The following is an 18,145-nucleotide window of genomic DNA, read 5'->3' as shown; positions in this document are numbered from 1 at the left end:
ATGATCCATGTTGTAGAAAGGTCAGCCAAGTAATGCTCAAAGTGAACATTAATAAAATTTCAGAAATTTGTGGTTCTTCTGTTGATCACAAAAAGAATGAACCAATAAAATTTACCTACCATCTAGGAATGGACCTGGGAGACTGAACTTGAAGAAGCAACATCAATTACTGTAGGCAAGACTGAAAGGTAAGTGCACATATTTTCCAGTCCATGATAACAAATATCCAGACAGGACAGGTTTGATCTCTGAAAGTAGGCATGACAAAATTGTGATACAAAAAGAGTAAAGTATGAAATGGCCAAAGTAGTACAAACAAAACTTACTAGGTTTCTGCCACTGTAAATACTGGCCTTATATGGATTTAGCAAACAAATGCATAACATATGGACATACATCTAAAATTTATCAAGGCATAGAGAAATGTCACTTGTACATCATCAGATGCAGATTAAAGATTATAGCAACCAATTCTATGATAACAATCTTCAACTTGATGATACATGATGCAGTTTTATTCATTTTTCATCACTGTGTGCCTGTGGTTGTTGTCTCTGCTGACACCAGTCAAGCAGCTGTTACTTGCTTGTGATATAGGCAACTATTATTCTCACATGATTAATGATGGCAACTTGCCTGTAACTTCAGTAAGAAAACTGAATAAGGGGACAGGATCATCCTCAAATTTTGGAATTCTACAATGGTACAGCAATATCCCAGGTGTAGGGAAAAATAATTGCTCTGCAAATGATAATGGTTCTATTTGCCAAGAAAATTACTAAAAGTACAGAAGAATCAATATAATGAGACAATGAGAGGAATAAGAAAGAAAAATTACACATTGGTTCAGTATGGTAGAGGATACAATTCACTCCAAACAACTTCTAGTACTAAGGCATCTCTCAGTGACACTCAGTGCCACTATTAAGGGAGTGGCATTTTTCAGCTGGATGACATATAGAAGTGAGGCACAAAAGAATTATGAACCCAGGGCACACTTCAGTAGGATGGAGTGGGCCAAAGTTTTCAGGTGGGCTGCCAAGAGTGCCGGACTACTTAGTGAGGGCAGAGCAGCAACACTTCTTGGAGATGGATGCTGCGCAGTACTAAGTTCTTTTCTTTCTTGGGATGTGGGCTTCACTGGCAAGGTCAGCATTTGTTGCACATCTCTTAATGCCCTTGAGATGGTGATGAAGAGCAATCTTTTTGAATTGCTTCAGGCAATCTGGTGCAGGTACACCCACAGTGCTACTAGGAAAGGAGCTCCAGGGTTCTGACCCAGCAAAAGTGAAGGAACAGGGATTTCAGATTCAAGTCAGCATGATGTATGGCTTGGAGAACTTGCAGGTGGCAGTAACTGTATGGAAAATACATTGTGCATTTTGGTCAGTTAAAACTACCATACACATATACCACCAGAGGGAGTTTAGAAGGAGAATAAAGGAACCAATTTTTTTATATAGCACATGCAGTTCTAATTTAATGTTTCTTTCTGAATTTTACTGTCCCTTCCCAAAAACTTCACAGTGCTATTCCGATGCATCTATTTCCCTTGTCCTTTTCAGATGTAGAGATCACAAGTTTGGAAGGTACTGTCGAAGGAGCTTTGGTAAATTGCTGCAGTGCATCTTATAGATGGTATACACTGGTGCTACTACTGCATGCCAGTGGTGGAGCGTGTGAATGCTTAAGTTGCTGAATGCGATGCCGATCAAGTAGGCTCCTTTGTCCTGGATAGAGCTTTGAGTATTAGTGCTACACTCATCCGAGCAAGGGGTGGACAGGCTTAAGGGAGTTAGAGGAGCTGTGAACCTGAGAGCTCCCAGCCTCCTACTTGTCGCTGTAGCCACAGTATTTATATGGCTGGCCCAGTCAAGCTTTTGGTCAATGGTAACACTCAGGATTTTAATCATATAGAATTCTGTTATTGAATATTAAAGGGAGATGATTACTTTTTCTCTTGTTGGGGATGGTCTTTGCCTGGCACTTGAGGCGGAAATGTTACTTGCTACTTATTAGCCCAAGCCTTAATGTTGTCCAGGACTTGCTGCATGGACGTGAACTGCTTCAGTATTGGAGGAGCTTGTGAATGGCAACTGAAGGCTGCACAATCATCTGCAAGCATTCCTACTTCTTGGTTTCCTCACCACCCCCGCAGGACCAGATTGCAGACAGGTTCTCCACATGGCCAGCTCGGTCAGTTGTAGTAATACTGAGCCACTCTTCATGGTGGGCATTGAAGCCCCCTGCCACCCAGAGTATATTCTGGGCCCTTGCAACCCTCAGTGCTTCTTCAAAATGGTGTTCAACCTGGAGCAGCTGGCACTTGTGTGCACCAAAATGTTAAAAGCCACTTAGCAGCCCAAGCCTGAATGTTAACCAGGTCTTTCTGCACATGGACATGGACATAGACATGGACTGCTTCAGTATGAGGAATCACAAACGTTACACATCCCCATTTCTGACCTTATGATGGAGAGAAGGTCATTGATGCAAGCAGTGAAAATGATTGGGCCTAGAACACTGCCCTGAGGAACTCCTGCAGTGATGTCCTGGAACTGAGATAGATGGACCCCAACAACCACAGCCATCTTTGTGCTAAGTATAACTCCAACCAGTGGAGTCTCCCTCCATCTCCTCACAATTCCCAATAACTTCAGTACGTTGGTTAAACATGATCTGCAATTCTTCAAACCAGGCTATCCATTTCTATTTAACCCATCATTCAAGAGGGTTCCTAATTACAATTTCAAACAATTTCCTTACAATCATGCTTAGACTTGGCAATTCATCCATAGCACACTAAGAGCGAGACCAGGGCCTAATCTACTTCTGCAACTTGCTTATCTATTTAACTTTTGATTTGGAGGAAAATGTAACTGGGCTAATTAGTAAGTTTACAGATGACACTAAGGTTGGAGGAGTTGCAGACAGTGAAGAGGATTGTCAAATGATACAATGGGATATAGATCGGTTGGAGACTTGGGCGGAGAAATGGCAGATGGAGTTTAATCCGGATAAATGCGAGGTAATGCATTTTGAAAGGTCTAATACAGGCAGGAATTATACAGTAAATGGCAGAACCCTCAAGTGCATTGACAGGCAGAGGGATCTGGGTGTACAGGTCCACAGGTCACAAAGTGGCAATGCAGGTGGATAAGATAGTCAGGAAGGCATATGGCATGTTTGCCTTCATTGGCGGGGTATTGAGTATAAAAGCTGGGAAGTCATGCTGCAGCTGTATAGAACCTTGGTTAGGCCACACTTGGAATATTGTGTACAATTCTGGTCACATTACCAGAAGGATATGGAGGCACTGGAGAGGGTGCAGAGGAGGTTTACCAGGATGTTACCTGGTCTGGAGGTTAGTAGCTATGAGGAGAGGCTGGAGAAACTCGGATTGTTCTCACTAGAGCGACGGAGATTGAGGGGTAACTTGATAGAAGTTTACAAAATTATGAGTGGCATGGACAGAGTAGTCAGAAGCTTTTTCCCAGGATGGAAGAGTCAATTACTAGGGGACACTGATTTAAGATGAGAGGAGAAAACTATAGAGGAGATGTGCGGGGCAAGGTTTTTTACGCAGAGGGTAGTGAGTGTCTGGAATTCGCTGCCAGAGGAGGTGGTGGAAGCAGGTAGATTGTTTAAGAGGCAGATTGACAAATATATGAATAGGATGGGAATAGAGGGATACGGACCCCGGAAGTGCAAAATGTCTTAGTTGACGGGCAATATGATCGGCGCAGGCTTGGAGGGCCAAAGGGCCTGTTCCTGTGTTGTACTTTTCTTTGTTCTTGTTCTTTGTGATTTTGAAAGTTTCTAACCCATGATCAGCATTTAACTACATCTTCATTTTCAGCATTGATTCACTGCAAAGTAGTGGTTTAATTTTTAGGCCGTCTTGCTATTCTCAACCACCACCTGCCCATCATTTATTTTTGTTACTTTTAGATATATGACTGATTTACTTCCTCATTATCTCTCATTAATTCTTCACATTTGTCAGACTGTTTTTATGGATCAATCTATCCTGCTCCTTTCCTGAACACAACACACCACATAAGAAACTAGCAGTTTTAAACCTTACATAGCTTGCATAATAAAGTTCAGAATATAATTTCTAGGTTAAAAATTAATTACTTCATTATTTTACTGTCCAATATATCAATCAATTGAATTGCTTTGTAATACACTCAAACACCTTGTCTGCAAAGGAGCAGTAGCAGCTTGTTCTTAAATACAGTATCAATTGCCAGTGCTTCAATTCAGCCATGAGATATTTATCAGGGTGGTGTTGGAATTTGCAAGTTTTATTCAATATTAATTTTTCACACTTAAGATAGCTATACTATTTACAAATATTCTGAAGTTCAAAGTATTACAACAACTTGAATTTATATAAACGTTCAACATAAAATGTTCAAGGAATTTTACAAGCATTATCAAACAAATAATTTGTTACCAAACCACGAGATGTATTAGGCCAGGTGACCAAATGCTTGGTTGAAGAGGCAGGTTTTAAAGAACACCTTAAAGGAGGAAAGAAAGGAATAAGGACAGAGGTTTATGGGAGGGAATTCCAGAGGTTCAGACTTCACAGCTGAAGGCATGGCTGCCAGTGGTGAAGCAATAAAAATTGGAGATTTTCAAGAGGTGGGTTCTAGGGATGGAGGAGATTAGAGAGATTGGGGGGAGGGCGAGGCTACAGAGAGATTTGAAATGAAGTGAGAGAATTTTAAAATAAAGGCTTTGCTTCACCCAGAGCTAATTTAGGTCAGTGAACACAGTGGTTGATGTCCTTGGTCTGGTTATGAGTTATGACATGGGCAAAATTTTGGACGACCTTAAGTTTACAGAGGGTATAGCATGGGAGGCTCGCCAGGAGTTAGAATAGCCAACCATAGATGAGGGTTTCAGCTGATAAGCTAAGAGAAAGGCAGAGTTGGAGGGTGGAAACAAGCAGTCTTGGTGATGGTGCAGATTTGTGGTCAGAAGCTCATCTCAGGGTCAAATATGAGGCCGAGTTTAAGAACAGTCCGGTTCAGCCTTGGACAGTTGCCAGAAAGGGGGATGGAGCTGGTGATTAGGAATATGAGTTTATGGTGGGGACCAAAGACAACGGTTTTGCTCTGCCCAAAATTTAGATGGAGAAACTTTGTTTACCCAACGCTCAATGTCAGACAAGCAGTCTGACATTTTAGAGACAGGGAAAGGGCCAAATGAGGTAGAGCAAGGTGCCATTAGTGTATATGTGGAAACTGACACTGCTTTTGGATGATGTCACCAAGGGGTATCATGTCAAAGGGAACAAAGGGAAATAAGAGTGGGCCAAGGACTGATCCTGGTGTGTGTGTGTGTGTGGGGGGGGGGGAGGAGGAGGCACCAGAGGTAACCACACAAGAACAGGAAGAGAAGTTATTGGAAGTGATACTCTGAACATGATTAGATAGATAAGAGAATGGAACTAGGTAAGTGTCGTCCCACCCAGCTGGATAACAGGCTTTGGAGGAGGATGGTGTGGTCAATCTTGTCTAAGGTTGCAGACAGGTCAAAAAGGATGATTTACCTCCGTCACAGTCATTTACAATGTTATGATTTTGCCAAGAACCGTTTTGGTACAGTGGTGGAAACCTGATTGGAGAATTTCAAAACATGGAGTTCCTTACAACATGTTCAAGAGCTTTGAAGGAAGGAAGATTGGAGATGGGGCAGTAGTTTGCAAGAATAGAGGGGCCAGGGGTCTTTTGAGCAAGGCGATAACAGTACTTTTTTTGCACCTTCTCTACTGCCTCTGTATTCTTTTCATAATATGGAGACCAGTGCTAATTCAAAAAGATGAAATGTAAATAATAATTCAATTTCAGAACACCTGAGCTGCATCCAAAGTTGAATTTGATGACCTTCATTCCCAATACCCAACGGTAAAAATAAAACCATAGCACTGAATCAAAATACTGTACTCTAATTTCAAAAACATTTCAACTTTTAGAAAGAATTGAGGGCACTGAGCAAAATTTCTTAACCGAAACAACCGAAATTTCTTAATCAAAAAAAGCAACACAGATATTTTTAAGGGTGTGCTTACACTGTTAGTTTAGCATTGGGAAGCTGACATTACTTCATCATACTTGTACAAAATTGGTGTACATTTAGAGTAAAACTTCTGGGAGCGGCAAGCTTCACAATACTTTGGTTTGACACCACATGAAGCGCAAATCTAGTTTGGTGTCAAATCTGATTTGCAAAATTGGACCCTAAGAAACTCTGTACTGTCAATTTAATGATGAGAAGTGACAAACTTCTTTCAGATCTAATGTCAGAAGCATGACTCTCTTATCAAGAATTACAACACACAAATTCTTTTCAAATGCTGTAGTTGGGCTGATTGTAAAATTTGCCTTGTTCTTTACCATTTGGCAGAAGTTTGTCCTTTAAGATTTTTAAGACCTTCTAATTAGTTGACATCTTTAGGATCCAATCTAAATTGATCCAGACTTCAGAATAAAACAAAAGGATTTCTTTTAATTTGAATTGAGTGCCTGCTATACATGTGATATAACAGTATGCAAAGACTGCTGCTAGCCTTAGCATTTTATTTATACTATTAAAATAAGCTGCTTATACTTGTTGGGTTCATGAGTACCATAGTGTAAAAATCCCATTCAACTGGCAGCTTTATGTTCAGTTCATATTCCACAACAGTTCCTAATTTACATGTTTTGAATGCAGACGTATTATGCAAGGCAGTCAATAAGGTTTATAATCAATGCACGAGATACTGTAAACCTTTAAAAAATAAATGCTGCTGCATTTTGAAGGGATATTTGCATCAAAATAGCGTCACTATTATATAGTGTAGTACCCAAATTTTGGTGACTACAGAACTCCTTATGACTGTCTCTCTACATATTTCTTGACTTCTTCATTGCCTTCAATATTATGACCTACTTTGTCCTAACCACAGTGGTGGACCTGACAATTTATTTTTTTACTAGCTTAAAAGCTAAGGCAAAAATCAAAAAAAGCAACACAGATATTTTTAAGGGTGTGCTTACACTGTTAGTTTAGCATTGGGAAGCTGACATTACTTCATCATACTTGTGCAAAATTGGTGTACATTTAGAGTAAAACTTCTGGGAGTGGCAAGCTTCACAATACTTTGGTTTGACACCACATGAAGCGCAAATCTAGTTTGGTGTCAAATCTGATTTGCAAAATTGGACCCTAAGAAACTCTGTAAATTGACCTGGTAAATGAATTGTTAGGTGAGCAGAGATCCTTCTCTCACCTCTCTAGAAAGTTAAATTTGTAATCATTGGGGTGACAGCTCTTCCCATGCACATATTCAGGTATGCGCTGAGCTAAAAAGTTCTGACCTGGGAGGAGCCAAGTAATACAAACTGGGTTCTTTTGCATGGCTAGAATCTCAAACATGTTTAATTGTATCAGGCCATTAGTCGTAGTACATTACATACATTCTAAAGATTTAAAAATTGTCTTGATATGAATGAACAGCAACAAAAAATATTTTTCAAAATCTCCAATTATCAAACTTTGGAGAAAATGAGACTATAAAATCAAAGGAGTTCAATTCCAAAATGATTCACATTTAAACACACTATATTAAAGCCTCTCAAATATATCTAAACTTGTAATAACCAATGTTTTAGATACTCACCCAGTCTGAGAAGCCATGGAGAAATGTGTGAAGCAATGCAAAAGGCTTCACTGATCTAAAAGGCACAATCAGCTCACATCTCTTCTTATATCTCTTCTCTCACGAATCAGGAAATAAACTTTTCTTCTGCAATTTTGAGAGAAATAGTAAACCCGGTTAGATAAAGAAAAGCTAGTTCTATTTCTGGATGTACAACATATAACAACAATGAGGCTAAGAATAGCACACATAAAACAAGCAAGGTTCCATGTTAATACCTAAAATGTCCATTCTCCTCCTCTACAACTGTCATGCTGCTTATGGTGCTATTACCAACCTCAAATTCAGGACCGTCTCTGAAGCCGACCACACACTCCTCCCTCCAAGTTCAGTAACCACACCCTATAGGCCATAAGATTGTGCTTGCTTTGTTTATCTGCGAGATCTGGCTGTACCACCTCAAGCTGTACCATCACTCCCTCTCCTTATAGGAATCCAAGAACCTCTGTAGAGCTGAAATCCAACCCCCCATCCACAACCACTTCACGACAAGCTCTCTCCTCAGAAATACCTTCAACATGGAATCAAATTAGAAACTTTTTCTAACTACTGCTTTACCTGTTGTAGCCTCTTCAATGTTCAACTATTAGCTCTCACTTTCCCTCCTAAGTCCTCGACCCAAATCTCCCTCAGCACGTCTTGCCCATGAAACGGACAACTTACTCTCCTCATCCCTTCTTAAGGCAACACATACTTCATCAGCCCCAATTTTGCTAACTGACACGCTAATCCTGCGTGCCTTCCATCTGATCCACAGTTCAGAATCTATGCTGGTGAGATGGTAACTATGACTCTCGCCACATCCCACTTGACTTCTCCATCACCTTCCACAATGTTAATCATTCCTTTTTGGCAGTCTTATCTAGTTCTACTTATATCTATCAGAATACAGGCACTACATCACCTCAAAGGAGCTACCATGGTCTGCCCTCAAGTCACTTCCCATAACATTTACACACTACTTTGGTAATATTACCCAGAATAGATTAGTTTCAAATGTATATTAACAACCTGCCTTGCCCATTCATCCAAATGTTGTTGCTACACTCCAATTGCCCGCCTGACATGAAAACTTGTATAAGTCAAAATCTTCATTTGATTTGTCAGAGAACTAACAGCAACTCTTGCCTTGACTGCCATCCAGGAAGGGCAGGACTTCGGGAGGCGATAGTGTATTGTCGCTGGACTAGTAATCCAGAGACCCAGGGTAATGCACTGGGGACCAGGGTTCGAATCTGGCCATGGCAGAGGATGGAATTTGAATTCAATTTTTAAAAAAATCTGGAATTAGAAGTGCAATTGTGACCATGACACCGTTGATTGTCATAAAAACCCTAATGGCCCTTTAGGGAAGGAAATCTGTCATTCTTACCTGGTCTGGCCTACATGAGACTCCAGACCCACAGCAATGTGGTTGACTCTTAAATGCCCTCTGAATTGTAACAAACTGCTATAAAGACACAAAAAAGGAATGAAACCAGAGGGACTACCCGGCATCAACCTAAGCACCGGAAACGACAACGGCAATCGAAGGCCTGTTGACCCTGCAAAGTCCTCCTTACTGGGAGCTAGTGCCAAAATTGGGAGCTGTCTCCCAGACTACTCAAGCAACAGCCTGATATAGTCATCCTCACGGAATAATACCTTACAGATAAAGTCCCAGACTCCACAATCACCATCCCTAGCCATGTCGTGTCCCACCGGCAGGACAGATCCAGCATAGGCGGCGGCACCGTGGTATACAATCGGGAGGGAGTTGCTCTGGCAGTCCTCAACATCGACTCCAGACCCCAGGACGTCTCATGACATCAGGCCAAATATGGGCAAGGAAACCTCCTGCTGATTACCATGTACCACCCTCCCTCAGCTGATGAATCACTGCTCCTCCACGGAGGTGACACTGAGGGTGGCAAGGACGCAGAATGTTCTCTGGTTGGGGGACTTCAATGTCCATCACTAAGAGTGGCTCGGCAGCACCACTACTGACCGAACTGGCTGAGTCCTAAATGGATCTGCAGTAGGTGGTGAGGTAACCAACAAGAGGGAAAAGCATACTTCCCCTCATCCTCACCAACCTGCCTGCCACAGATGCATCTGTCCATGACAGTATCAGTAGGAGTGACCACCGCACAGTCATTGCGGAGATTAAGTCCCATCTTCACATTGAGGATACCCTCCATCATGTTGTGTGACACTACCACCGTGCTAAATGGGATAGATTTTGAACAGATCTAGTAACTCAAGACTGGGCAACCATGAGACACTGTGGGCCAGCGGCAGCAGCAGAACTGTACTCGAACACAATCTGTAATTTCATGGCCCGGCATATCCCCCACTCTACCATTACCATCAAGCCAAGGGATCAACCCTGGTTCAATGAAGAGTGCAGGAGGGCATGCCAGGAGCAGCATCAGGCATACCTAAAAATGAGGTGTCAACCTGGTGAAGCTATAAATAGGACTACTTCTGTGTCAAACAGCATAAGCAGCAAGTGATAGACGGAGCTGAGCAATCACACAACCAACTGATCAGGTCTAAGCTCTGCAGTCCTGCCACATCCAATCGTGAATGGCGGTGGACAATTAAACAACTCACTGGAGGAGGTGGCTCCACAAATATCCCCATCCTCAATGATGGAGGAGCCCAGCACAACAGTCCAAAAGATAAGGCTGAAGCATTCGCAATAATCTTCAGCCAGAAGTGCTAAGTGGATGATCCATCTCGGCCTCCTCCTCCTCCGGGGATCCCTAGCTTCACAGATGCCAGTCTTCAGCCAATTCACGTGATATCAAAAATGGCTGAAGGCACTGGATACTGCAAAGGCTATGGGCCTTGACAACGTTCCAGCAATGGTACTGAAGACTTGTGCTCCAGAACTTGCTGCGCCCCTAGCCAAGCTTTTCCAGTACAGCCACAACACTGGCATCGACACAGCAATGTGGAAAAGTGCCCAGGTATGTCCTGAACATAAAAAGCAGGACAAATCCAACCCGGCCAATTGCCGCTCCATCAGTCAACTCTTGATCATCAGTAAAGTAATGAAAAGGGGTCGTCAACAGTGCTATCAAGCAGCACTTGTTCAGCAATAACATGCTCACTGATGCCCAGTTTGGTTTCTGCCAGGGCCACTCAACTCCTGACCTTGTTAAAGCCTTGGTTCAAACATGGACAAAAGAGCTGAACTCCCGAAGTGAGGTGAGAGTGACTGCCCTTGACATCAATGCAGCTTTTGACTGAGTGTGGCATCAAGAAGCCTTAGCAAAACTGGAGTCAATAGGAATCAGGGGGAAAACTCTCCACTGGTTGAAGTCATACTTAGCACGAAGGAAGATGGTCGTGGCTGTTGGAGATCAGTCACCTCAGCTCCAGGACATCACTGCAGGAGTTCCTCAGGATAGTGTCCTAAGCCCAACCATTTTCAGCTGCTTCATCAATGACCTTCTTTCCATCATAAGGTCAGAAGTAGGAATGTTCGCTGATGATTGCACAATGTTCAGCACCATTTGCGACTTCTCAGATCTGAAGCAGCCCATGTCCAAATGTAGCAAGTCCTGGGCAATAACCAGGCTTGGGCTGACAAGTAACATTCGTACCATACAAGTGTCAGGCAATGACCATCTCCAACAAGACAGAATCCAACCTTGATGTTCAATGGCATTACCATCACTAAATCCCCCACTCTCAACATCCTGGGAGTTACCATTGACCAGAAACTGAACTGGACTAGCCATATAAATACTGTGGCTACAAGAGCAGGTCAGAGGCTAGGAATCCTGCGACGAGTAGCTCACCTCCTGACTCCTCAAAGCCTGTCCACCCTACAAGGCACAAGTCAGGAGCGTGATGGAATACTCCCCATTTGCCTGGATGAGTGCAGCTCCCACAACACTGAAGAAACTGGACACCGTCCAGGACAAAGCAGTCCGCTTGATTGGCACTACATTCACAAACATTCACTCTCTCCGCCACCAACATACAGTAGCAAAAGTGTGTACCATCTACAAGATGCACTGCAGGAATTCACCAAGGGTCCTTCAACAGCACCTTCCAAACCCATGGCCTACCTCCTAAGAGGACAAGGGCAGCAGATAGATGGGAACACCACCACTTGGAAGCTCCCCTCCATGTCACTCACCACCCTGACTTGGAAATATATCGCCATTCCTTCACTGTCACTGGGTCAAAATCCTGGAACTCACTTCCTAACAGCACTGTGGATGTACCTACACCACATGGGTTGCATCGGTTCAAGGCGGCAGCTTACCACCACCTTTTCAAGGACAACTAGGGATGGACAATAAATGCTGGCCCAGCCAGCGAGGCCCACATCCTGTGAATGAATAAACAAAATCTCAAAGTTCTCCCAAGAATCATTACTACAATACTGCTTTATTCTATTTCTGAATTATACACTACCTTCTTGGCTAGCTCACCACCACCATTAACTCTGAGGCTTGATTAATGGATTACTCATTTAAATGGTCACAGCTAGCAATCGAATTTGCACAAAAACACATATGATCAGTCACAACTTCCTTTACATCTGGTAGGAATTTGACAGTTCACATGGTCTCCTTCTGTGCTGTAACCCATTCTATGATGCTTACTTCCTAGTGCTTTCCTACATTCTAATAATAGTCTGGGAACAGAGAAAGAAAAAAGTAAGACTTGCATTTATGTAGCATCTTGCAAGACCTCAGGACGTCCCAATGTACTTTACAGCCAATTAAATACTCTGTGAAGTGTTGTTCTTTGAAGTAACAGAAAGGGCTAAAATAGATACTGCAGTTGATGTGTATGGTCTTTCAAAATGCATTTGATCAAGAATCATATCATAAACTTGTTAGCAAAACTATGGGATTAAAGGGGCAATGCCAGCGTGAATACAAAATTGGCTATGAACTAGAAAGCAGTGTACACACGCTTCTCAGACTGAAGAAACTACACACAGTGGTGTTCCTCACTCTTTTCGATGTAGACAATTCCACAGTTGGCAGATGATTAATGAAACTCAAATGTAACAAACAGTTAGGGGGATAGTGACAAATGTCAGGAGGACAGACTGGTGAAATGGAAGGACACATGGCAGATGCAATTTAACACAGAAAAGTATGAAATTATGCATTTTGGTATGAAGAATGAAGAGCACCAACATAAACTAAACCGTATAATTTATAGCTAAGAGAGACCAGAGATGTGCAAGCACAAATAAACTGTTTTACCCTCTCATCTGAACTATGACAGCAGCATTCCCTCAGCATTGCACTGGGAGAGTCAGCCTAGTCTGCATACTCAAAACCTTAAGTGTGACTTTATCCAACCCATTAAAAAAATCTTTCTACATCACACCACTGACCGCCTCCAAGGAGAGTCTGACCACTTTCCCATGACATTTGATGGCATAACTATCAGATTCCTCATTTAACATCCTGGGAGTTACTAACCAGAAACTCAAGTGGGCCAGCCATATAGATGCCAGTGCTACTGGAGCAGGCCAGAGGCTGGGTATTCTGAGGCAAGTGGCACATCAGAAGTCAAAGGAATACTCTTCACTTGCCTGGATGAGTGCAGCTTCAACAAACACTCAAGAAGCTTGACACTATCCAGCACAAAGCCGTTCACTTGATCGGTACTCCATCCACTGGCTTAAAACACATTCCCTCCACCATTGGTGCGTTTCAGTTGCAGTGTGGACTATATACAGAATGCACTGCAGCAACCTGTTTCTAATGCATTTACATCTTTCTTTAAATAAGACGGCCAATATTGTATACAGTGCTCCACAAGCCACAAACTCTTTTGCTTTTAAATGCTGTTTCTTTCATGCAAACAACCAATTCCATTTTAAAATAATAAATTCTTCCCAAACAGTTTGTGGCACAGAATTTCTATTCCAACAATCCTCTGTTCAAAGATATAGTTCTGAAAATCTTCCTTAATTTGCTATGATTATCTCATTACAATCTCATTAACCAGTGAAAACAATCCATCACTATTTACCTTATCACAATCCCTTGGCTTGAAGGCCTCTTTTAAGTCATAAGGGAACAAAGTCACCACTAATTTATAGCTCTGATAAAAAAATACAAGCCTTAGAAGTTCAACATACCTCCTTTTTTTGTATTTGGTTACAAAACTAATGATAAAAAGTCTTCGAATGGCCTATCTACTGCCATCTTGTACCTCTGCTTTATTTAAAATCTGACCAATTAAACTAGATTTTCTTACCAAATATAAGACTATACTTCCACTCTTGTTACATTAAGCTGCATCTGCCATCACCCAGCCTGCAAGTCCATGTCTCCTCCTGTTTTTCACAATCCTCATTACAATTAGCTATGTCCCCTAACTTGGTGCCTTCAGAAAATGTCAACATTGCTGCCTCTCTTAATTTCCAAGTTCACTTCATTTGTGTATGGAGTAAGTTTAGATCCATACAGGTCTCTTCAAAACAGCAATCACAACAGTCCAGTCCAAGAAACTTCCTTTTACTCCTGCTCTTTGATTCCACCCCCAGGCACCTCTATCCAGGTAGACATACTTCTCCCCCAGGTACCTCTCTATCAAGGGAGAAGCAGTGGCATAGTGGTACTGTCACTGGACCAGTATTCTAGAGGCCCAGGGGGCTTGGGTTCAAACCCCATCATAGCAGATGGTGAAATGGTCAATAAAAATCTGGAATTAAAAGTCTGATGATGACCACTATACCACTGCCTAATGTCCTTTAGGAAAGGAAATCTGCTTGTCTGGCCTACATGTGACTCCAGATCCGCAGAAATATAAACGCCCTCTGAAATGACCTAGCAAGCCACTCAGTTGCGGTCAATAAAAAGGAGCAAAACCAGACAGGCCACCTAGGCAGCGGAAACAACAACTGACACCACAGGGGCTGCAGCGGTTCAAGACAGCAGCTCACCATCAGGGCAATAAACACCCACATCCCATAAATAAAATTAATTAAAAAACTGCCAGACAGTCTTCTATCATTTTCCGTAATAACCTTCGATTTTTGCCTTGGCTTTGGGGGAGTTACTCTCTGCAGAATTCCCAACCTTTGACCTACTCTTGTAGCTACAGTATTTATATGGTTGGTCCAGTTCAGTTTCTGGTCAATGGCAACCCCCAGGATGTTGATTACAACATAGGTTAGCTCAGTCCTGAAATTCCACAGGCAAGTACATCAACTTGGAGTCACTTTTGTCCCCTCACAAACGCTGCTCGTGAAAATGGATAGCCCTGTACATAAATGGCCATGGAGAAGTAATCCACCCTGTCTTCTAAATGCTGGAGGAGTGGCACAAAACAGAATGGTGTGAAGCTGCTGCTGAGTCCAAAGTGATCTAAGCAAATGGGAAACCAAACTTTGCAGAGAGCAAGTGAATCAGAGTGAGTATATAACCCATGAAAAGGACAGCAACATTACTTGTATATGCAATTATGTATTTAATTGATGGCGCCAGTGTGCAATCAAATTTACCTTTCAACCACCAAGTTGAACTTCGAAGCAGTTCTCTATAGTTCCGAAGAAAATGAATCATAAATAAGTGAAATCAAAAAATGCGTCCTTAGAATCACTTTCAACTGCACTTTACTTTCTTGGGTAGACCTGTGCTTTGCATACAACCAACCCAATCTGCTAGACTTTATTGTAAATTTTTGGTAATCAAAAAAGCAGTCTAGGTCAGTAGCAGTAAAGCAACAGAACAATAGGTCAAGGAACAAATTGGGAGCAAACTACCTTATATCTAACATGGTATAATGAGACAGGGCTAATTTGTAATCTTATACTAAAGGATCCTTTGGGGAATAGTGGTCATATGATGAATTTCATAAAGCTCGAGTGTGATGAGCTTAACTTCAAAACTAGGTTCTCAAATTGACACAAAATTTACACGGCAAGCCAGTTGACCAAGGTTGATTAGGAAACCAGATTAAAAAATATGACATTAGATAAGCAATGGTAGACAAAATAATTCATAATGCTCAATGAACATGCATTTCCCTTGAGGAACTAAAAACTCTATGGGATAAGTGGTCCAATCATAACTAACTGGGAAGTTAAAGGATATTGTTGGATTAAATGGAGCTTATAATGTTGCCAAAAGAGAGAGAGGGTGGTAAGCCTGACTACTTGCAGGGTTTTAAAGATCCAAGAATGACCAAGAAGCTGATAAAGAAGGAGAAAATAGAATCAGAGAGTAATCTAGCAAAAAAATGATTGTAAGAGCTTCTACAAGCATGTGAAAAGGAATAGACTGGCAAAAATAAACTTGGCTCCTTTAGAGGCAAGGGTAGGAAGAATTATCACGTGGAATAAGGAAATGTTAAACAAGGAGAGGGCAGAAAAGTAGAGTTCTGTCATGATCTTGCTGAATAGCAGAGGAGCCGTGTGGCTTACTCCAGCTTAGATCATCTTAATCCAACGGTACAGGTTGTGAATCTTTTATCTATAAGTCCAAAAACTGAACATCCAAAAACTGCATTTTTTTTTAACCTCAACAATCTTTACGCGAAAAGTCTGTGACCTGAGCAGACATGAACCTCACCAACTGCACCTGGCCTTTAACGCAGGAAGTCTAGTTGTTTATCCACACTGTTTACCTTGTGAACTCTCTCCTACAAACAGAATTGCAGATGGTGCCACAGGTGGGAACTTATTACCAGTACCTGTATTTATTATTCAGTGGTACATCTTATTTTAACCATTTACTTTAGACTATAGCTAGCCTAGGCTTCGGCCATTGTAATGTAATTAGGCCTAGGCCTATATGCGATATCTGAAAACCAAAATTATCTGAAATCCAAAATGCAATTGGCCCTGATGGTTTCGGATAAACTAACTATATTATGATTTGATCTTTCTCCCATTTTTCACTTTATTCAATTCATAACATGCAGCTCTAATAAACTTTGATCCAATCCGTGTTGCTTAAAACGACTGGCATTCACTGTTGAGCATGCCTTTTTTCATCAGTTGGCTCTGAAAAGGTATCTAACAGTGCATTTTTTAAATGTTTATCCGAACACAAGAATTGTGTTTGATTTCCCAATAGGTGCCCACAATCTTTGAAAAATGTTCAAAGCAACTTTCAAGTCTTGTAAGAGTCTGGTGAACATTTATGGAGTATCACTTTTTAAAATTCATTCACAGATTTGGGTGTTGCTGGCAAGGTGAATTATTGCTAATCCCCAAATGCCTGAGAATTTGGTGGTAAGCCACCGTCTTGAAAGGCTGCAGCCTGTCTGGTGAAGATACTGCCACAGTACTGTTAGTTACGGAATTCTAGGATTTTGACTCTGTAGCAGTGAAGGAACGTAAGATTGGAATCTGCTCATCAGATTCCATACCTTTGCCTTTGTTTCCCACCACCTCCATCCACCCCCACCAGTCTGGCAAATTCTTTATGCTTCAGATAATTATCCAATTCTCTTTTGAAAGCCTTGACTGAATTTGCCTCCACTATGCTCTCAGGTAGACCATTCCAGATCCTAACCACATGCTGCATAAAAATGTTTTTCACCGTTGCTTCTTTTGCCAATCATCTTAAATCGTTGTCCTTTGGTTCTTGACCATTCCACCAATGGGAACAGTTTCTTCCATGCACTTTATTCAGACCCCTCATGATTTTGAAAATTCTAACAAATCTCCTCTTAACCTTCTCTTCTTCAAGGAGGCCAGCCCCAGCTTCTCCAATCTATCCATGTAAATGGTTCTAGGGATGAGGAGCGTGCGAATTCTTCTGCACTCCCTCGATTGCCTTCACCTCCTTCCTAAAGTGTGGTGCCCAGCATTGGACACAATATTCCAGTTGATGCCGAACCAGGGTTTTTAAATACAAGTTCATTATAACTTGCTTGCTTTTGGGCTCCATGCCCCTATATATAAAGCCAGGATCTTGTATGCTTTATTAACTTTCTCAAACTGCCAGCTTCAATCATTTGTGCACATATAATCCCAAGTCTCTCTGTCCCTGGACTCCCTTTAGAATTATATCCTTAATTTTATATTGATCTCTTGGTTCTTCCTACTGAAACAAATCACCTCACATTTCTCTGCATTAAATTTCAGTTGACACTTGCCCACACATGCAATCAGTCTAAGTGCTTTGATGTTTATCCTATCCTCCTCACAGTTCACAATTTTGCATTAATTTTGAAATTGTGCCCTGTACACTAAAGTCTAGGTTATTAACAAAGATCATTAAAACAGTGGTCCTAACACCAAACCTTGGGGAACCTCACTATATATATCTTCCAGTCATTTGGTAGTACAGAATTTGAATTTTACTGAAAACAGACATTTTGTTTTGTACACATTAAGACAATCACAAGAATACTAATTTAAGGGGAAGCAACAACTTTATAAAAACAAAAAACTGCGGATGCTGGAAATCCAAAACAAAAACAGAATTACCTAGAAAAACTCAG

The 18,145-nt window shown here is 41.6% G+C and overlaps 1 protein-coding gene across 6 annotated transcripts in view; it reads right to left on the bottom strand.

Annotated features, from left to right (window-relative positions):
• The window catches only part of aff4 (AF4/FMR2 family, member 4), a 118,752-nt gene that overhangs the window by 84,603 nt on the left and 16,004 nt on the right, over positions 1 to 18,145 (bottom strand). For all 6 annotated transcript variants that reach the window (XM_041194569.1, XM_041194571.1, XM_041194568.1 and 3 more), the window contains one exon: positions 7,679 to 7,804. In XM_041194569.1, the coding sequence (XP_041050503.1) occupies positions 7,679 to 7,695 (17 nt within the window). In that variant the 5' untranslated portion in view covers positions 7,696 to 7,804. The remainder of the gene's footprint in view (positions 1 to 7,678; positions 7,805 to 18,145) is intronic.

Source organism: Carcharodon carcharias, chromosome 8 (assembly GCF_017639515.1).
Source record: "Carcharodon carcharias isolate sCarCar2 chromosome 8, sCarCar2.pri, whole genome shotgun sequence".
Classification (NCBI taxonomy): domain Eukaryota; kingdom Metazoa; phylum Chordata; class Chondrichthyes; order Lamniformes; family Lamnidae; genus Carcharodon; species Carcharodon carcharias.
This window is presented reverse-complemented; position numbering and strand designations above follow the sequence as displayed.